The sequence below is a fragment of the Bombina bombina genome, chromosome 9 (genome assembly GCF_027579735.1).
Source record: "Bombina bombina isolate aBomBom1 chromosome 9, aBomBom1.pri, whole genome shotgun sequence".
NCBI lineage: Eukaryota > Metazoa > Chordata > Amphibia > Anura > Bombinatoridae > Bombina > Bombina bombina.
In genome coordinates this window covers 123,486,739-123,508,266 of record NC_069507.1, presented here as the reverse complement: position 1 = coordinate 123,508,266, position 21,528 = coordinate 123,486,739, and the positions used below count along the sequence as shown (strand labels likewise).

At 42.7% G+C, this 21,528-nt stretch overlaps 1 protein-coding gene across 1 annotated transcript in view; it reads left to right on the top strand.

Moving 5' to 3' along the window:
• Window positions 1-21,528, top strand: part of ZDHHC5 (zinc finger DHHC-type palmitoyltransferase 5) — a 652,209-nt gene that overhangs the window by 8,476 nt on the left and 622,205 nt on the right. Inside the window, exon 2 of the mRNA XM_053692339.1 lies at window positions 3,933-4,499. Coding sequence (XP_053548314.1) covers window positions 4,396-4,499 — 104 coding nt within the window. The 5' untranslated portion in view covers window positions 3,933-4,395. The remainder of the gene's footprint in view (window positions 1-3,932; window positions 4,500-21,528) is intronic.

Sequence of the window (21,528 nt, the reverse complement as noted above, 5' to 3'; positions counted from 1 at the left end):
AACAAGCTTTAGAGATTCGGTTAAAACAAATAACTTAGTTAACATATTAACAGAATATAACAAGGGATTAAAAATCCTGTAACTAGACTCTATCCCTATGGAGGGAGTCGTTGGGGTAATAATTCAACCAGAAGGGTTGAATTGCACCCGTAGGGTAACACTCATATGTATCAGTACTTTGTATTTAGACAAATCAGTCATATTATTTATGATGTTCATATTCAGTGAGATGCTGTGGAAAGAAAAATTAAATTAGCAAGACATAAACAAGCAGAGTATTCATAAGTAAAGCAATCATAAATAGGAAGAGTGGATCCCCAGCAGTCATTTTACTTCAGGGGAAACCCTTCCTGGCTCTTAATGAAGAGGTTCAGACCATTTCTGGTGACTAAATCCTGTATTAGCTAGATATGACTCTCAGCCGGTTTCTGGTTCTGAACTTGGTGTATTTTGTGCTGTGGATATGTCTCTAGATCTTTTCTTGGGCACTTTTCTCCAGTGGGGTCTTTGAGGTTGTAGTTGAGTAGTATCCTCTTTCCGAGTAGTACTTCCAGGTGGATCCAGAGGGGGGAGCGAAGGGGGAGGGATGTCTAGAGATCTACAAAATTGTTCCAGATTATCGGATAATCTGTATGTGATTAGTCTGTTATTTTTCATTACTTTGATACTGAATGGAAATCCCCATCTATAGTTCAAGCCTTGTTCCTTTAAGTGGTTTGTAAGACATCTCACCTCCTTCCAATTTTGAAGTGTGATGGGGCTAAGGTCGGCATAGAATTGTAATTTTTGCCCGTCGATTTGGAAAGATTGTTGCTTTCTCGTCATAGACATAATTCTTTCTTTATCTGTGTACTTATGGAATCGGAGAATAACATCTCTTGGGGGTTCTCCATTTCTCGGGGGCGGTCTCAGGGCTCTGTGAGCTCTGTCCAGTAGTATATCTTCCATTTCTTGGTCACCAATCAGGTGTTTGAAAACTTTTTGTAGAAAATTTGGTAGCTTATCTGAGGATATTTTCTCCTGTATACCCCCTTATCCTCAAGTTTTGCCTTCTCCCTCTATTATCCAAATCTTCCAATTTAGAATTGAGAAACTCTATCTGCGATTCTTGTGTGTCGATTTTCCTTGTAAGAAGATCTAGAGTGGAGGTGGTTTCTTCATCTTGTTCCTCCAGATATGCTACTCTCCCTCCCAACTCCGCCACCTCTTTCTTTATTCCGGAGAGGCCGTCTTTTAATACTTGATTGACTTGTTGAAAAAAGTTGGTTAGATCTGTTCTCATAGGTAGTTCCTTCAGATCAGCTCTAGTTATAGGGGAGTCTCTCTGATGAGGTGGGGTATCTGGGCCCTCTTCCTGTAACTGCTGAGATTCCTCTCCCTCTGCGGTGGGTGTTGCTTGCAGTTTTTGAAAAAAGGTGTTCGTCTTATTGCTTTGCGTGTTTGTTATTTTAGAACCCTTGTCGGCTCTGTTTAGTTTTCTTGCTGCCATTTTAGATAGATTGGATGAATACAAGTTATGTAATGAGGGCTCTTGTAATACCCTGTATATCCTACCAGTTTGATAGCTGAGAGTTGATTCTTATGATTTATCTTTCAGAGTCTAAGCAACAGCCCCAGAAAGCCCTGTGCGTCGCGGTCTCTGTTCTAGGGGTATTCTTTTGTGAAAAGGAAATAAGAATAAAAGAGAACTGCAGCTTTCCCTGATGTTTTATTCCCTTTCAGTGGCTATTGCTCTTCCCAGTGATATTAAACAGTAAAAGAGTCAGTGGCTGTTTTATCCTCCTATGTATGTATGTTTGTTTGTTATAACATAAAAGTTATTTTCAAGATGTGGGGTTGCTTTCAATGTCTGTTAGCTAATAAAGAGTAGTTTCTTATAGTGCTCTTAACTTCAAGAAGGTCTTATTTGTGTTTTTCTCAAAGTTCCCTTTCAATTGCAGGGCGGTTTTACTTTAGCTTATCCGGAATGGATTATTCTCTATTAGGCCTGCTAGTTAGAAGAAGGGCTGATGTTGATCTGTGTAGCAAACCCTGAAGCTGTTAGTTGCCTTATTTGGGCAGTCAATAGTATATTTGTCAATTTGTATTGAAGGCTATATATTACTGCCCCCTTATAGCCTAACAGGTATGTGGTAATCCGTTTTGAGGCCTTGATGGTGCTATGAAAAAAGCGATACCACGTGGTTTCCCTGCCTAATTAACAGGGGCGCTGTGTAAAAGTCTGACCGGAACGGTTTGCGGGCTGTAACCGGGGCCGTGACCCCACTCACTCACCAGACCACCGCTCTGCTTCTCCTGTCCAGTCCTCTAATGTTTAATCTGGGCCTCTGCAGCGCTGCTGTGTACTGTGTTGGTCGAGGGCCTATCCGGGGTTTCCCGGTCTTGCAGCAGGGGTGTGCTCTTTCAGTTAGTTTAAAGTGCGGTAATTTAGCTTACATGATGGTTTTTTTCTCTCCGTTACCCTCCGCTGTCTCTGCTGTCATCTCCAATGCTGATTAGCCTGAGTGATGGGCTCTCTTTCCGAGCATTATCCCCTTGGGTGCCAAATTAAGTACGGAGCATTACATAAGTGCGGCCATCACAGGGCATGGTCGGCTCCGCCCCCCTTTTGCTATCTTTATTTGAAAAAGAAGGCATCTAAGCTAAGGAGCCAGACACTTTTTTACTCTGGACAGCACTTGTTTATTGGTGTGTGAATTTATCCACTAATCAACAAGAACAACCCAGGTTGTTCACCAAAAATGGGCCGGCATCTAAACTTACATTTTTGCTTTTCAAATAAAGATATCAAGAGAATTAATAATAAAATTTGATAATAGGAGTAAATTAGAAAGTTGCATAAAATTGCATGCTCTATCTTAATCGCAAAATAAAAAATAATGCTTAGGTACTCTAAAGTCCAGGCGAGCATCATGGGAAATGTAGTTCTGAAACATCTGGAGTGCCAAGGTTCACGATCACTGCTTTAGGCCAACAACATTGACCTGGCACTTAATATTTGGCAGGTTCTGTTGTTAAGAGGTACTACTTTAGATTTCACACTGAAAATGCCATGAACATGGTTTAAAAAAAGAAATCCATCAATTACAGTATTTGCATTTTTTTCTAATTTTTGTGTGGCTGTCTAGTGCATAATAGTAGTCACTCAGTGACTGAAGATTATTATGAAAGCAAGTACAGTCTAAGCAATGTATCAAAAATGCTTTTCTCTTGGACGTTTAAGTTCCAGGTTACAACAGTCTTGATGTATTAGTGTTCTTCACAGGGCCTATTTAGTGGGTGCACCACCCAGCAGATTTTACTGACCACCTGGGTAAAATATGAGCCAATATTAAACAAACATTAGTTAATATTAAATGTTTTTCAATTTTTGTTGCTCAAATTATCCTTTAATCAATGAATGTTAAATTCTGCTATTAATTTGTGCATTGGATAGCTGAGATAACATTTATATATGACAGAAAGTTAAATGTTGCAAGGTATTGCATTACCCCAACCCGGCTATTTTATAATGCCACCCAGCTGGCAAACTTCTCTGTGGAGAATACTGGTGTTTACCTGTTTGGGTTTGTTATTGTTCCTGAAAATATAAATGTGTATATATATATATATATATATATATATATATATATATATATATATATATATATATATATATATATATATATATATATATATATATATATATATATATATATATATATATATATATATATATATATATATATATATATATATATATTAAAATACTTAAATTGTGAGTTACAATTAAAAGCATAAGGCTGAGAAATTATTTCAGAGACATGCTACAACAAAAGAAAAGAGCACTTTTTTTTTTTTTTTTTGATTCACTTTAAAAAAAAATGTTTTACTTGAAACTAAATGCTTTTTGGATACTTAACATGACATTTTGCTATTTCTCTCTTTCAAAGGTGGTGAAAGTGTATTGTCTGGCCTGAACATCTTAGATTGCATCCTCCAGTGACATCAATATTATGGATTTGCAGGGGATTACAGCAAGAAGGGAGACAAACTGAAAGGGGGGGACAGGGCTGCAAGACATTGTCTGCTCCCCTCACCCTCACGATTTGGAGGAGGAGGGGAGGCTGTATACAGTGAGGATACCCAGAACTTTCATACTCCAGCTCTGTTCCTGTCATTGCCCTTCCTCTTTTGTATATTTTACTTTCCCCATGATAAATCCAATATTTCTGGCACTAGTATTTCAGAACTAATATGTCTATTAGCTACTGACAGGTTCACTATTCCTACCCCACCACTTTTTTGTTGTTGTTGTTTTCTTTCTTGTTCCCTCACATCAGTTTATCCCTTTTTCCACTCATCTCTGTGTGGGGCTATGCTGCACCCCTTTAAATCTAACCTCACATCTTCACGATGCCTGCAGGAACAACTAAGTCATTCAAATTCAGCAAGTACATACCTGTGTCTGCAGCAACGGTATTTTTGGTGGGATCCACAACACTGTTCTTCATTTTCACGTGAGTTGCAATTTTAGCAATAACAAAAAAAATGTTTTTCCTTGAATCAGTACGCTTGCACATTTCATTGCAAGATCTCCTTGTAAGTGACACAATATCCACTTTATAACAGATAAAGAGTGATTCTCGCCTCACAGTGCACAAGGATTAAACTTTAGGAAAAGTTTGAGTTATGGGAGTCTACGAATACACATATCTCTCTGCTCACTTATAATGTGTGCAGAAACATTGCAAACCTTAAAGTCTACTCCAGAATTTTTATCGCGTAAAAAGATAGATAATCCCTTTTATTTACCATTCCCCAGTTTTGCATAACCAACACGGGTATATGAATATATACTTTCTCTTGCAAGGTGTATCCAGTCCACGGATTCATCCTTACTTGTGGGATATTCTCATTCCCTACATGAAGTGGCAAAGAGAGCACACAGCAGAGCTGTCCATATAGCTCCACCCTCCAGTCATTCTCTTTGCCGGCTCTAGCAGTAGGGCCTCTCCACTGGAGGGTAAAGTGAATGTGGTGTTAGATTTGTATTTTTATATCTTCAATCAAGAGTTTATTTTTAAATGGTACTGGTTTGTACTGTTTGTACTATTTACTCTCTGGCAGAAAAGTGATGAAGAATTCTGCTGAGAGGAAAACGATTTTAGCATGTTGTAACTAAAATCCACTGCTGTTCCCACACAGGACTGAGGAGTACCAGAAAACTTCAGTTGGGGGGAACAGTTTGCAGACTTAACTGCATTAAGGTATGTTTCAGTCATCTTTTTCTAGTCAAGACATGCTAATGCTAGAAGACTGACAGGAATCCCCATGTGGGAAGGGTAAGCCATGTTCTGAAACTCAGTATAGAATTAAGGCTTATTTAACAGGGCTCAATAGGCTGGTTGACACTGTTGCAGGGCAATCGATTATTTTATTTCACAAAATACCATTGTAGACACTTTTAAACACTTTTAATGTGTTTATTACAGGTTTTTTTCCCACATGGCATAATTTTAGTCACCTAATTGGGATTTTGAAGGCCTCACAACTCTGGAGTGGGAGGGGCCTAATTTCGCGCCTCAGTTGCGCAGTTACTATTGACAGGCTGTTCATGCTGCTTCACATGGAGGGTCCAGAGACTGTTTGAGGACTTCAAAGAAGCTTGTTTTCCCCAGAACTAATCCCTAAGGGCAGGTAGTGCCACAGCAGGTTGCTGTGGCAAGGTGCTGTAGTTTGTTAACTTGTTGTGCAATCATATCGAAGCATTAGGCACATACTGTGAAAATTTCAAAAGATTTGGTACATTTTTCACTGTTTTTGTAAAATTGTATGCGCTTTTTATTTGTTAAAGGCGCAGTACCGTTTATTCAAATTGTGATTTTTATTTGATTAAAGTGTTTTCCAAGCCTGCTTGTGTATAATACTAATCTGTTCAACATGTCTGACACTAAGGAAAAGCCTTGCTCTATGTGTTCAGAAGCCATGGTGGAACCCCCTCTCAAAATGTGTCCCAAGTGCACTAATGTGTCTATACACTTTAAAGATCATATTGTGTCACTTAAAAATATAGCCCTAGATGATTCTCTGACAGAAGGTAATGAGGATAGTCCGCCTTCCTCTCCCCATGTGTCATCACCAGTTACGCCCGCTCAAGCGATACCTAGTACCTCTAGTGCATTGGCACCTATTACATTGCAACAACTAGCGAAAGTCATGGATAATTTCCTTGCGGCCTTTCTATCCAAACTGCCAGTTTTTCCTAAAAAGCGCGATAGCTCTGTTTTAAGAGGAGATGAGGAGCAGTCAGAAGCTTTGGGAGGTTTATCTGATGTACCCTCACAGCACTCTGAAGTGGGAGCGAGGGAGGTGATGTCTGAGGGAGAAATTTCTGACTCAGGTAAGGTTTCTCAGCGGGCAGAATCAGATTCACTAGCGTTTAAATTTAAGTTGGAACACCTCCGCGTATTGCTTAGGGAGGTTTTATCCACCCTGGATGATTATGACCCTATGGTGGTCCCAGAAAAATTGTGTAAGATGGACAAATATCTAGAGGTCCCTGTATACACTGATGCGTTTCCGATCCCTAAGAGGATGGCGGATATTGTTGCTAGGGAGTGGGATAGACCAGGTGTCCCTTTTTGTTCCCCCCCCATTTTTAAGAAAATGTTCCCCATAACTGATCCCAGGCGGGACGCGTGGCAGACGGTCCCTAAGGTAGAGGGGGCAGTTTCGACACCGGCCAAGCGCACAACCATTCCAATCGAAGACAGTTGTGCTTTTAAAGATCCTATGGATAAAAAGTTAGAAGGTTTACTAAAGAAAATATTTGTTCAACAAGGTTTCCTTCTCCAACCTATTGCCTGCATTATTCCTGTAACCACTGCAGCGGCTTTTTGGTTTGAGGCGCTGGAGGAGTCGCTCCAGAGGGAGACCTCATATGACGAAGTCATGGATAGAATTAATGCTCTAAAACTGGCTAATTCTTTTATCACAGATGCCGCTTTGCAATTAGCTAAATTAGCGGCAAAAAATTCTGGTTTCGCCATTATGGCGCGCAGAGCGCTTTGGCTCAAGTCATGGTCGGCCGACGTGTCGTCCAAATCAATATTGCTTAATATCCCCTTTAAGGGAAAGACCCTTTTCGGGCCCGAGTTGAAAGAGATTATTTCGGATATCACCGGGGGAAAGGGCCATGTTCTCCCGCAAGATAGGCCTTTCAAGGCTAAAAACAAGGCTAATTTTCATTCCTTTCGCAACTTCAGGAGTGGTCCTGCTTCAACCTCTGCAGCTGCAAAGCAAGAGGGTAATGATTCACAGTCCAAGGCAACCTGGAAGCCTTTGCAGGGCTGGAACAAGGGTAAACAGGCCAAGAAGCCTGCAGCTGCTACTAAGACAGCATGAAGGGGTAGCCCTCGATCCGGGACCGGATCTGGTAGGGGGCAGACTCTCTTCGCTCAGGCTTGGGCAAGAGATGTTCACGATCCCTGGACATTAGAGATTGTTACTCAGGGATATCTTCTAGAATTCAAGGACTCCCCTCCAAGGGGAAGGTTCCACATTTCTCGTCTGTCTACAGACCAGACAAAGAAAGAGGCGTTCTTACGCTGTGTAGAAGATCTACTCAAGATGGGAGTGATATATCCAGTTCCAATTACAGAACAAGGACTGGGCTTTTACTCAAACCTGTTTGTGGTTCCCAAAAAGGAAGGAACTTTCAGGCCAATCCTGGATCTAAAAATTCTAAACAAATTCCTCAGAGTTCCATCATTCAAAATGGAGACCATTCGAACAATCTTACCTATGATCCAGGAAGGTCAATATATGACTACCGTGGATCTAAAGGATGCGTACCTACATATTCCTATCCACAAAGATCATCATCAGTTCCTAAGGTTCTCTTTTATGGACAAGCATTACCAGTTCGTGGCCCTTCCTTTTGGTTTGGCCACTGCTCCCAGAATTTTCACAAAGGTGCTAGGGTCCCTTCTGGCGGTACTAAGACCGCGGGGCATTGCAGTAGCACCCTATCTGGACGACATCTTAATACAGGCGTCGTCTTTTCCCAGGGCCAAGGCTCACACGGAGATTGTACTGGCCTTTCTAAGGTCTCACGGGTGGAAGGTGAACATTGAAAAAAGTTCTCTGTCCCCGCTCACAAGGGTTCCCTTCCTGGGAACACTAATAGACTCGGTAGAAATGAAAATATTTCTGACCGAGGTCAGAAAGTTAAAGCTTTTAACTACTTGCCGAGTTCTTCATTCCATTCCTCGACCTTCTGTAGCTCAGTGCATGGAGGTAATCGGATTAATGGTAGCGGCAATGGACGTAGTCCCTTTTGCTCGAATACATCTCAGACCACTGCAACTGTGCATGCTCAAACAGTGGAATGGAGATTATGCAGATTTGTCTCCTCAAATCCAACTGGACCAGGAAACCAGAGATTCCCTTCTCTGGTGGTTGTCTCAGGATCACCTGTCTCAGGGAATATGCTTCCGCAGACTGGAGTGGATCATTGTAACGACCGACGCCAGTCTGTTAGGCTGGGGTGCGGTCTGGGACTCCCTGAAAGCTCAGGGCTTATGGTCTCGGGAAGAGTCTCTTCTCCCGATAAACATTTTGGAACTGAGAGCGATATTCAACACGCTCCAGGCATGGCCTCAACTAGCGGCGGCCAAATTCATCAGATTTCAGTCGGACAACATTACGACTGTAGCGTACATCAATCATCAGGGGGGAACAAAGAGTTCCTTAGCGCTGAAGGAATTAACCAAAATAATCAGGTGGGCGGAGGATTACTCCTGCCATCTATCAGCAATTTACATCCCAGGAGTAGACAACTGGGAGGCGGATTTTCTAAGTCGTCAGACTTTTCACCCGGGGGAGTGGGAACTCCACCCGGAGGTTTTTGCTCAGCTGACCCAGCTATGGGGCATTCCAGAGTTGGATCTGATGGCGTCCCGTCAGAACACCAAACTTCCTCTTTACGGATCCGGGTCCAGGGACCCCAAGGCGGCATTGATAGATGCTTTAGCAGCGCCTTGGTCCTTCAATCTGGCTTATGTCTTTCCACCGTTTCCTCTTCTCCCTCGTCTGGTAGCCAGAATCAAACAGGAGAAGGCTTCAGTAATTCTGATAGCTCCTGCGTGGCCACGCAGGACTTGGTATGCAGACCTAGTGGACATGTCATCTGTTCCACCGTGGACACTGCCAACGAGGCAGGATCTTCTAATTCAGGGTCCATTCAAGCATCCAAATCTAGTTTCTCTGCGGCTGACTGCTTGGAGATTGAACGCCTAATTCTATCTAAGCGTGGTTTCTCTGAATCAGTTATAGATACTCTTATCCAGGCTAGAAAGCCTGTCACCAGGAAAATTTACCATAAGATATGGCGGAAATATCTTTGTTGGTGTGAATCCAAGGGTTACTCGTGGAGTAAGATTAGGATTCCCAGGATATTGTCTTTTCTCCAAGAAGGATTGGAGAAAGGTTTGTCAGCTAGTTCCTTAAAGGGACAGATATCTGCTCTATCTATCCTTTTACACAAGCGTCTGGCAGAGGTACCAGATGTTCAAGCGTTTGCTCAGGCTTTAGTCAGAATCAAGCCTGTCTATAAACCTGTGGCTCCGCCATGGAGTCTAAATTTAGTTCTTTCAGTTCTTCAAGGGGTTCCGTTTGAACCTTTACATTCCATAGATATTAAGTTATTATCTTGGAAGGTTTTGTTTTTGGTAGCTATATCTTCTGCTCGAAGAGTTTCAGAATTGTCTGCTTTGCAGTGTAATTCGACCTATCTGGTGTTCCATGCAGATAGGTAGTTTTGCGTACCAAACCTGGTTTTCTTCCTAAAGTTGTTTCTAATAAGAATATTAACCAGGAAATCATTGTTCCCTCTCTGTGTCCTAATCCATCTTCAAAGAAGGAACGACTGTTACACAATCTTGATGTGGTTCGTGCTTTAAAATTCTATTAGCAAGCAACTAAAGATTTCAGACAAACATCATCCTTGTTTGTTGTCTATTCTGGTAAGAGGAGAGGTCAGAAAGCGACTGCTACCTCTCTTTCCTTCTGGCTGAAAAGCATCATCCGATTGGCTTATGAGACTGCTGGACAGCAGCCTCCTGAACGAATTACCGTTCATTCTACCAGAGCAGTGGCTTCCACATGGGCTTTCAAGAATGAGGATTCTGTTGAACAGATTTGTAAGGCAGCGACTTGGTCTTCACGGCATACTTTTGCCAAATTTTACAAATTCCATACTTTTGCTTCTTCGGAGGCTATTTTGGGAGAAAGGTTCTGCAAGCAGTGGTGCCTTCCGTTTAGGTTACCTGTCTTGTTCCCTCCCTTCATCCGTGTCCTAAAGCTTTGGTATTGGTATCCCAAAAGTAAGGATGAATCCGTGGACTGGATACACCTTGCAAGAGAAAACAGAATTTATGCTTACCTGATAAATTACTTTCTCTTGCAGTGTATCCAGTCCACGGCCCGCCCTGGCAATTAAGTCAGGTAAATAATTTTTTTTGTTTAAACTACAGTCACCACTGCACCCTATGGTTTCTCCTTTTCTCCTAACCTTCGGTCGATTGACTGGGGGGTGGAGCTAGGGGAGGAGCTATATGGACAGCTCTGCTGTGTGCTCTCTTTGCCACTTCATGTAGGGAATGAGAATATCCCACAAGTAAGGATGAATCAATGGACTGGATACACCGCAAGAGAAAGTAATTTATCAGGTAAGCATAAATTCTGTTTTTTACCTTTGTGTTTACCGTGTAGCTAATCCTCTGCAGACTGCCCCCTTATTTCAGTTCTTTTGACAGACTTGCATTTTAGCCAATCAGTGCTGACTCCTAGGTGACTTCGCAGGAGTGAGCACAATGTTATATATATAGCACACATGAATAAGCGCTGTCTAGTTGTAAAAAAACTGTCAAAATGCTCAGAGATAAGAGGCAGCCTTCATGTGCTTAGAAATTAGCATATGAGCCTACCTAGGTTTAGCTTTCTACAAAGAATACCAAGAGAACATAGCAAATTTTATTACAAAAGTAAATTGGAAGCTTGTTTAAAATTGCATTCCCTATCTGAATAATAAAAGTTTAATTTTGACTAGACTGTCCCTTTAACTGGTAAATTGTCAATAATCAGTGTATATGACCCCAGGCTCAACACACTGTTTGCATCACATCACTTGTTATTGTTTTGTTTGGGAAGGTCCTTTTCTATTTTAGATGACATGACACCTCTCCATATAAAATAAATGTAGTCATCTAAATGTTGTTAAAGGCAGAATTAAATTGAGACTGTGCCAACTGACTAGATTTTCTAGGAATTTAAAATCACCTGCAAGATGTCACTATTTTATAGTAAAGGATGAAATACAAGCAAGCTTTTTAAATCTTTGTGTACATCCACATATGATATCAAAGGATTTTATATGCATTTCTCTTGCAAGGTGTATCCAGTCCACGGATTCATCCTTGTGTGATATTCTCATTCCCTACAGGAAGTAGCAAAGAGAGCACACAGCAAAGCTGTCCATATAGCTCCCCCTCTAGCTCCACCCCCCAGTCATTCTCTTTGCTGGCTTTAAGCACTAGGGTCTCTCTCAGGAGTGTAAAGTGAATGTGGTGTTAGAATTGTAGTTTTATTATTTTCAATCAAAAGTTTATTTTAAATGGTACCGGTTTGTACTATTTACTCTCTAGCAGAAAAGTGATGAAGATTTCTACTGAGAGGAAAATGATTTTAGCATGTTGTAACTAAAATCCACTGCTGTTCCCACACAGGACTGAGGAGTACCAGAAAACTTCAGTTGGGGGGAACAGTTTGCAGGGTGATCTGCAATAAGATATGTTCAGTCATTTATTTCTAGACAAGACTGAGATAATGACTGACAAGATCCCCATGAGGGGAGGGTAAGCTATGTTCACAGACTTAGTAAGGAATTGAATGCTTACATAATAGGGCTAATATACTGGTTGACACTTATTCAGGGCAATCGATTGTTTGGCTAAGGAAAAATCGTTTTGCAAGACACTTTGAAAGCCCTTTTGGGTTTTTTTTCTGGGGTTATTACCACATGGCTGTTTTTTAGTCACTTAGGAGTGATTTACTAGGCCTCACAGCTCCTGAGTTGAGTGGGAGGGGCCTAATTGCCTCAGATGCACAGTTAGAATTGCAGAGAAGTTCATGCTGTTTCACATGGAGGGTCCTGCTGATGTTTGAGGGCCTAAAAGAAGCTATATTCCCCCAAATCTGATCCCTAAGGGAAGGTAGGGCCACAGCAAGGCTGTGGCAAGGTGCTGTAGTGATTTAACCAGGTGTTGGCTTTAGGCTGCTCCGGTTTGGGCATTAAGGGGTTAATCGTTTTGAAACTTGGGGTGCAATCTTATTAAGGCTTTAGCTACATACTGTGAAAATTTCAGAAAGATTGCTGCATTTTTCACCGTTTTGTAAAATTGTGTGCTTTTTATCTCTTAAAGGCACAGTAACGTTTTTTTCAAATTGTGTTTTTTATTTGATTAAAGTGATTCCAAGCCTGTTTGTGTACTCTACTAGTCTGTTAAACATGTCTGACACTAAGGAAAATCCTTGTTCAATGTGTTTAGAAGCCATGGTGGAACCCCCTCTCAGAATGTGTCCCACTTGTACTGATATGTCTATGCAAGCGACGCCTAGTACCTCTAGTGCATCTAACCCTTTTACATTACAAGACTTAGCGGCAGTCATGGATAATTCTCTTACAGCCTTCTTATCTAAACTGCCTGTGTTACCTGCAAAGCGTGATAGCTCTGTTTTAAGAACAGATTATGAGCATTCTGACGCTTTGGTAGCCATATCCGATATACCCTCACAACGCTCTGAAGTGGGAGCGAGGGATTTGATGTCTGAGGGAGAAGTCTCTGATTCAGGAAGGGTTCCTCCCCAGACAGATTCAGATACATTGGCTTTTAAATTTAAACTAGAACACCTCTGTGTTTTACTTAGGGAGGTATTAGCTACTCTGGATGACTGTGACCCTTTGGTGATCCCAGAGAAATTGTGTAAAATGGACAAGTACCTAGAGGTCCCTGTTTACACGGATGCGTTTCCGGTCCCTAAGAGGATTGCGGATATCGTTACTAGGGATTGGGATAGGCCAGGTGTCCCTTTTGTCCCCCCTCCTGTTTTTAAGAAAATGTTCCCCATATCTGACCACATGCGGGACTCGTGGCAGACGGTCCCTAAGGTGGAGGGGGCTGTTTCTACACTAGCTAAACGCACAACCATACCAATTGAAGACAGTTGTGCTTTTAAAGACCCTATGGATAAAAAATTAGAGGGTTTACTTAAGAAAATTTTTGTTCAACAAGGTTTTCTTCTCCAACCTATTGCTTGCATTATTCCTGTAACTACTGCAGCTGCTTTCTGGTTTGAGGCGCTGGAAGACTCGCTCCAGACGGAGACCTCATATGAGGAAATTATGGATAGAATTAAGGCTCTAAAGCTAGCTAATTCTTTTATCACTGACGCCGCTTTCCAAATAGCTAAGTTAGCGTCGAAAAACCCCCCCAAAAAAACAAAAAAACAAAATTCAGGTTTCGCCATTTTGGTGCGCAGGGTGCTATGGCTAAAGTCCTGGTTGGCCGATGTGTCGTCTAATTCCAAGCTTTTGAACATTCCTTTCAAAGGGAAGACCCTATTCGGGCCTGAATTGAAAGAGATTATTTCAGATATCACTGGGGGAAAAGGCCATGCTCTCCCTCAGGACAAAGCCTTTAAAACAAAGAACAAAGCTAATTTTCGTTCCTTTCGCAATTTCAGGAAAGGCCCCGCTTCATCCTCTCCGGCTGCAAAGCAAGAGGGTAACGCTTGACAGCCCAAGGCAAACTGGAAACCTTACCAGGGCTGGAATAAGGGTAAACAGGCCAAAAAGCCTGCAGCTGCCACCAAGACAGCATGAAGGGGTAGCCCCCGATCCGGGACCGGATCTAGTAGGGGGCAGACTCTCTCTCTTCACTCAGGCCTGGGCAAGAGATGTACACGATCCTTGGGCATTAGAGATTGTAGCCCAGGGATACCTTCTAGAATTCAAGGACTCTCCTCCAAGGGGAAGGTTCCACATTTCTCGTCTGTCTACAGATCAGACAAAGAAAGAGGCGTTTTTATGCTGTATAGAAGATCTACATACAATGGGAGTGATCCACCCAGTTCCAATTGCAGAACAAGGACTGGGGTTTTACTCAAACCCGTTTGTGGTTCCCAAAAAAAGAAGGAACTTTCAGACCAATCCTGGATCTCAAAATTCTAAACAAATTCCTCAGAGTCCCATCATTCAAGATGGAGACCATTCGGACAATCTTACCAATGATCCAGGAGGGTCAATATATGACTACCGTGGATCTAAAGGATGCGTATCTGCACATTCCTATCCACAAAGATCATCACCAGTTTCTCAGGTTCGCCTTTCTGGACAAGCATTTTCAGTTTGTGGCTCTTCCTTTCGGGTTGGCCACTGCTCCCAGAATTTTCACAAAGGTGCTAGGGTCCCTCCTGGCGGTTCTAAGACCGCGGGGCATAGCAGTGGCGCCTTACCTAGACAACATCTTAATTCAGGCGTCAACTTTCCAAAGAACCAATTCTCACACGGAGATTGTATTGGCCTTTCTGAGGTCTCATGGGTGGAAGGTGAACATCAAAAAGAGTTCTCTCTCCCCCCTCACAAGAGTTCTCTCTCCCCCCTCACAAGAGTTCTCTCTCCCCCCTCACAAGAGTTCTATTCCTGGGAACCCTGATAGACTCGGTAGAAATGAAAATATTTCTGACGGAGGTCAAAAAGCTAAAACTCTTAACTACTTGCCGAGCTCTTTATTCCATTCCTCGGCCATCTGTGGCTCAGTGCATGGAGACAATCGGACTAATGATTGCGGCAATGGACATAGTACCTTTTGCTCGGATACACCTCAGACCACTGCAACTATGCATGCTCAAACAGTGGAATGGGGATTTTGCAGATTTGTCTCCTCAAATTCAGTTGGACCAGGAGACCAGAGATTCTCTTCTCTGGTGGTTGTCTCAGGATCACCTGTCTGAAACTCTTCTCCCGATAAACATTCTGGAACTGAGGGCGATATTCAACGCTCTTCAGGCATGGCCTCAACTAGCGGCGGCCAAATTCATCAGATTTCAGTCGGACAACATCACGACTGTAGCTTACGTCAATCATCAGGGGGGAACAAAGAGTTCCCTAGCGATGACGGAAGTAACCAAAATAATCAGGTGGGCGGAGGATTACTCCTGCCATCTCTCAGCAATTCACATCCCAGGAGTAGACAACTGGGAGGCGGATTTTCTAAGTCATCAGACTTTTCACCCGGGGGAGTGGGAACTCCACCCAGAGGTATTTGCCCAGCTGACTCAGCTATGGGGCACCCCAGAGTTGGATCTGATGGCGTCCCGTCAGAACACCAAACTTCTTCTCTACGGGTCCAGGTCCCGGTATCCCAAGGCGGTATTGATAGATGCTCTAGCAGCGCCTTGGTCCTTCAATCTGGCTTATGTTTTTCCACCGTTTCCTCTCCTCCCGCGTCTGGTTGCCAGAATCAAGCAGGAGAAGGCTTCAGTGATTCTGATAGCGTCTGCGTGGCCACGCAGGACTTGGTATGCAGACCTAGTGGACATGTCATCTGTCCCACCATGGACACTGCCAATGAGGCAGGATCTTCTAATACAGGGTCCGTTCAAGCATCCAAATTTAGTTTCTCTACGTCTGACTGCTTGGAGATTGAACGCTTAATTCTATCAAAGCGTGGGTTCTCTGAGTCAGTTATAGATACTCTGATTCAGGCTAGAAAGCCTGTCACCAGGAAAATCTACCATAAGATATGGCAGAAATATCTTTGTTGGTGTGAATCCAAGGGTTACTCATGGAGTAAGATTAGGATTCCCAGGATATTGTCCTTTCTCCAAGAAGGACTGGAGAAAGGATTGTCAGCTAGTTCCTTAAAAGGACAAATATCTGCTTTGTCTATCCTGTTACACAAGCGTCTGGCAGAGGTACCAGACGTTCAAGCGTTTGCTCAGGCTTTAGTCAGAATCAAGCCTGTCTATAAACCTGTGGCTCCTCCATGGAGTTTGAATCTAGTTCTTTCAGTTCTTCAAGGGGTTCCGTTTGAACCTTTACATTCCATAGACATTAAGTTATCTTGGAAAGTTTTGTTTTTGATAGCTATCTCTTCTGATCGAAGAGTTTCCGAATTATCTGCCTTACAGTGTGATTCACCTTACCTGGTGTTCCACGCAGATAAGGTAGTTTTGCGTACTAAGCCTGGTTTTCTTCCTAAAGTTGTTTCTAACAAGAATATTAACCAGGAAATAGTTGTTCCTTCTCTGTGTCCTAATCCATCTTCGAAGAAGGAACGTCTATTACACAATCTTGATGTAGTTCGTGCTTTAAAGTTCTACTTACAAGCAACTAAGGATTTCAGACAAACATCTTCTTTGTTTGTTATATATTCTGGTAAGAGGAGAGGTCAGAAAGCGACTGCTACCTCTCTTTCCTTTTGGCTGAAAAGCATCATCCGTTTGGCCTATGAGACTACTGGCCAGCAGCCTCCTAAAAGAATTACTGTTCATTCTACCAGAGCAGTGGCTTCCACATGGGCTTTCAAAAATGAGGCTTCTGTTGAACAGATTTGTAAGGCAGCGACTTGGTCTTCACTGCATACTTTTGCCAAATTTTACAAATTCGATACTTTTGCTTCTTCTGAGGCTATTTTTGGGAGAGAGGTTTTGCAAGCAGTGGTGCCTTCCATTTAAGGTACCTGTCTTGTTCCCTCCCTTCATCCGTGTCCTAAAGCTTTGGTATTGGCATCCCACAAGTAAAGGATGAATCCGTGGACTGGATACACCTTGCAAGAGAAAACAGAATTTATGCTTACCTGATAAATTACTTTCTCTTGCGGTGTATCCAGTCCACGGCCCGCCCTGGCATTTAAGTCAGGTAAAATTTTTTTTGTTTAAACTACAGTCACCACTGCACCCTATGGTTTCTCCTTTTTCTTCCTAACCTTTGCTCGAATGACTGGGGGGTGGAGCTAGAGGGGGAGCTATATGGACAGCTTTGCTGTGTGCTCTCTTTGCTACTTCCTGTAGGGAATGAGAATATCCCACAAGTAAAGGATGAATCCGTGGACTGGATACACCGCAAGAGAAAGTTAATTTATCAGGTAAGCATAAATTCTGTTTTTTTCTTACTTGGGAATTTTGAGTTGTTACCACATTTTGTAATCCTGCCCTTTAGTATTTTCTTTTGCAAACAATGGTAAATTCTCTCACTAGCTGGGGATCTGTGTTAAGGTTTTGGATTTGTTTTCTCTTACCTTTCTTTCCCACCTTACAGGTTGTTTTACTTTTTTCTCTCTTCTCTCTTCTCCTCTCTTCTCCTCTCTTCTCTCTCTTCTCTCTCTTCTCCTCTCTTCTCTCTCTTCTCTCTCTCTTCTCTCTCTCTTCTCTCTCTCTTCTCTCTCTTCTCTCTCTCTTCTCTCTCTCTTCTCTCTCTCTTCTCTCTCTCTTCTCTCTCTCTTCTCTCTCTCTTCTCTCTCTCTTCTCTCTCTCTTCTCTCTCTCTTCTCTCTCTCTTCTCTCTCTCTTCTCTTTCTCTTTCTCTTTCTCTTTCTCTTTCTCTTTCTCTTTCTCTTTCTCTTTCTCTTTCTCTTTCTCTTTCTCTTTCTCTTTCTCTTTCTCTATTCTCTATTCTCTATTCTCTATTCTCTATTCTCTATTCTCTATTCTCTCTACGTTGATTGGAGTAGCCGTGTTAGTCCAGAGATTTAGATATCAAAATAACAAGACTATTGCATTGAGCAATGATACTTTTTTTTTTTTTTTTGGACTAACTATACATTTATAAGATGACAAGCTTTCGGAAGAGTTCCTTCCTTTATAATCTCTATATCTCTCTATCTATCTCTCTTTTCATCTAAAGGGGAGGAGAGTCCACGCCTTCATTCATTACTTGTGGGAATTAATAACCTGGCTACCAGGAAGAGGCAAAGACACCCCAGCCAAAGGCTTAAATACCTCCCCCACTTCCCTCATCCCCCAGTCACAGGAGGTTGGCAGAGGAGTGCCAGAGTTTTGGAGTAGTCTCTTATGGAGGGTAGTACTCTTCGCAGTGAGACTGGAGTTGTAAGTAGTCCTGTCAGCCTCTCAGTGAGAGCCTGGGTGAAAGTTAGAGTCCGGAGATGCAGGGAGAGTCTTACTGCGAAACCATCCCGACTCATATTAACAGCTCCATAAGCAATCAGCGTTGACGAGTTTCGCTGCCTGCTTTCTTCACTCAAGTCCATGTCAGGAGCGAGGCTACTAACCTGTTATACTTGAAGGGCCATGTTCCTGTTCCACGGCGTAGATTCTGGTAAGATCGGTTCATTTTTTTATTAATTATGTTAACATAGAAGAAAGGGTCATAGTGTGGCACCTTTTTATCTTTACAGAATCAAGGGTTAATATTCCTGGAAGGGGGATTATTGAACAGGGGGGGTTTATACATGATATTGTTTATTGTGTCATTGCTGCGTTATGTGCGAGATGAGGCTCTGGCAATGTGTGGAACTTTCAGGTTACTTGCGGAAACTATCCTCAGCCATTTTTTGGCGCGTTTTTTCCTAGTGCAGGGGCGGTCCTGCCAGGCATTCCATGTGACTGGGGTTGATCTGTGGCGCAGGAGATGTAGCGGTTTCTGTAGTCCGGGTCCTAGGAGGTGGTGAGTGCCCCGGTTTTTGGTAAATAAAGTTAGTCTACACAAATGCGCAAGTGATGGAGGACTCTGATGCGTTGGAAGGCTCTCCTTCCTTAATAAAGTCTTATTCCTGTGTTTATTGTGAGGAGGTTCTGGTAGATCAGCCTGCTCAACTATGTTCCACATGCCGCGATAAAGTTACAACAGCTAAATGTTAACAGATGTCTAGTACTACTGAGCCGTCCACATCTGAGTGTTCTTCGTCCTGGGAGGTGCGTTCCCTACATTCATCTCCGATTGCACATGCAGCACCTTGGGGTCCAACCGTTACTTCTTAGGGAGAGATTCGTTAGCCGTCAGACTTTGCGGACCAACTGTCATCAGCGGTTTTGAAAGTGATCCATGTCCTGCTAAGCGCAAGCATAGGGTTTATCATAGCGGCCCGGCCCAGGGTTTGGTCCTCGCCGATGGAAGATCCAGAGGCTCCATACGATGACGAGGCCCACTCCGACTCTTCGGAGGAAGCCCTTTCTGGGTCAGAGTACGTGTCATCTAAACCGTCGGCGGCGGAGGAGCCTGGTTATAGGTTTAGGATGGAGATGCTACGGCAGGTGCTTGCTACTCTGGAGGTTCCGGAACCTAAGATATCGGAGGAACCTGTGATTCCTAAGCTTGACTAGGTATACGAGGACAGGGTAGTACCTCAGTCTTTCCCGGTTCCCATTAAGATGGCTAATATTATTAAGAACGAATGGGAGCGATTAGGTTCCTCCTTTTCCCCTTCTTCTTTTAAAAAACTGTTTCCCGTTCCGAATTTTCAGCTTAAGCTGTGGGGGACCATCCCTAAGGTCGATGGGTTTATCTCTACGCTTGCGAAGCGGACGACTATTCCCCTCGAGGATAGTTCGTCGTTTAAAGAGCCCATGGATAAAAAGTTGGAAAACATGTTGAGAAAGATGTTTCAGCAGACGGGGTTTATTTCTCTTGTTAAGTGTATCCAGTCCACGGATCATCCATTACTTGTGGGATATATTCCCTTCCCAACAGGAAGTTGCAAGAGGATCACCCACAGCAGAGCTGCTATATAGCTCCTCCCCTCACATGTCATATCCAGTCATTCTCTTGCAACCCTCAACATAGATGGAGGTCGTGAGAGGAGTGTGGTGTTTTATACTTAATTAATTCTTCAATCAAAAGTTTGTTATTTTTAAATGGCACGGGAGTGTGCTGTTTTTTCTCAGGCAGTATTTGGAAGAAGAATCTGCCTGCGTTTTCTATGATCTTAGCAGAAGTAACTAAGATCCACTGGCTGTTCTCACACATTCTGAGGAGTGGGGTAACTTCAGAAAGGGAATGGCGTGCGGGGTCTCCTGCAACTAAGGTATGTGCAGTAAAATATTTTTCTAAGGAATGGAATTGACTAATAAAATACTGCTGATACCGAAGTAATGTAAGTAAAGCCTTAAATGCAGTGAAAGCGACTGGTATCAGGCTTATCAATAGAGATACATACTCTTTAAAAAAGGATGTTTAAAACGTTTGCTGGCATGTTTAATCGTTTTTTGAGGTACATTGGTGATAAACTTATTGGGGCATAATTTTTTCCACATGGCTGACTTATATTTCTGCATAGAAACAGTTAACTGAGGCTTCCCACTGTTGTAATAATGAGTGGGAGGGGCCTATTTTAGCGCTTTTTTGCGCAGCAAAAATTCAGACTCGGTCTTCCTGCTTCTTCCTGCATGATCCAGGACGTCTCTAGAGAGCTCAAGGGACTTCAGAAGTCATTTTGAGGGAGGTAATCAGTCACAGCAGACCTGTGACAGTGTGTTTGACTGTGTTAAAAACGTTTTTTTTTATATACATTTACTGTGAAAATTTGGTTGCTATAACTGATTTGGTTCATTGTTATTTCAACTTGAGACAGGTTTTGTGCTTCTTAAAGGCGCAGTAGCGTTTTTTATATTGCTTGTAAACTTATTTTAAAGTGTTTTCCAAGCTTGCTAGTCTCATTGCTAGTCTGTTTAAACATGTCTGACACATATGAATCTGTTTGTTCACTATGTTTGAAGGCCAGTGTGGAGCCCCATAGAAATGTGTACTAAATGTATTGATTTCACTTTAAATAATAAAGGTCAGTCTTTATCTGTAAAAGAATTATCACCAGACAACGAGGGGGATGTTATGCCGACTAACTCTCCTCACGTGTCAGTACCTTCGCCTCCCGCTCAGGAGGCGCGTGATAATGTGGCGCCAAGTACATCAGAGACGCCCATAGCAATCACTTTACAGGACATGGCCACAATCATGAATAATACCCTGACAGAAGTATTATCTAAATTAAGAGGCAAGCGCGATAGCTCTGGGATAAGAACAGAGCGTGCTGGTGCTGTGAGAGTCCTTTCCGATACTGCGTCACAGTTTGCAGAACATGAGGACGGAGAGCTTCATTCTGTGGGTGACGGATCTGATCCAGGGAAACCGGATTCAGAGATCTCTAATTTTAAATTTAAGCTTGAGAACCTCCATGTATTGCTAGGGGAGGTTTTAGCTGCTCTGAATGACTGTAACACAGTTGCAATTCCAGAGAAATTGTGTAGGCTGGATAGATACTATGCGGTGCCGGTGTGTACTGACGTTTTTCCTATACCTAAAAGGCTTACAGAAATTATTAGCAAGGAGTGGGATAGACCCGGTGTGCCCTTTTCCCCACCTCCTATATTTAGGAAAATGTTTCCAATAGATGCCACTACACGGGACTTATGGCAGACGGTCCCTAAGGTGGAGGGAGCAATTTCTACTTTAGCTAAGCGTACCACTATCCCG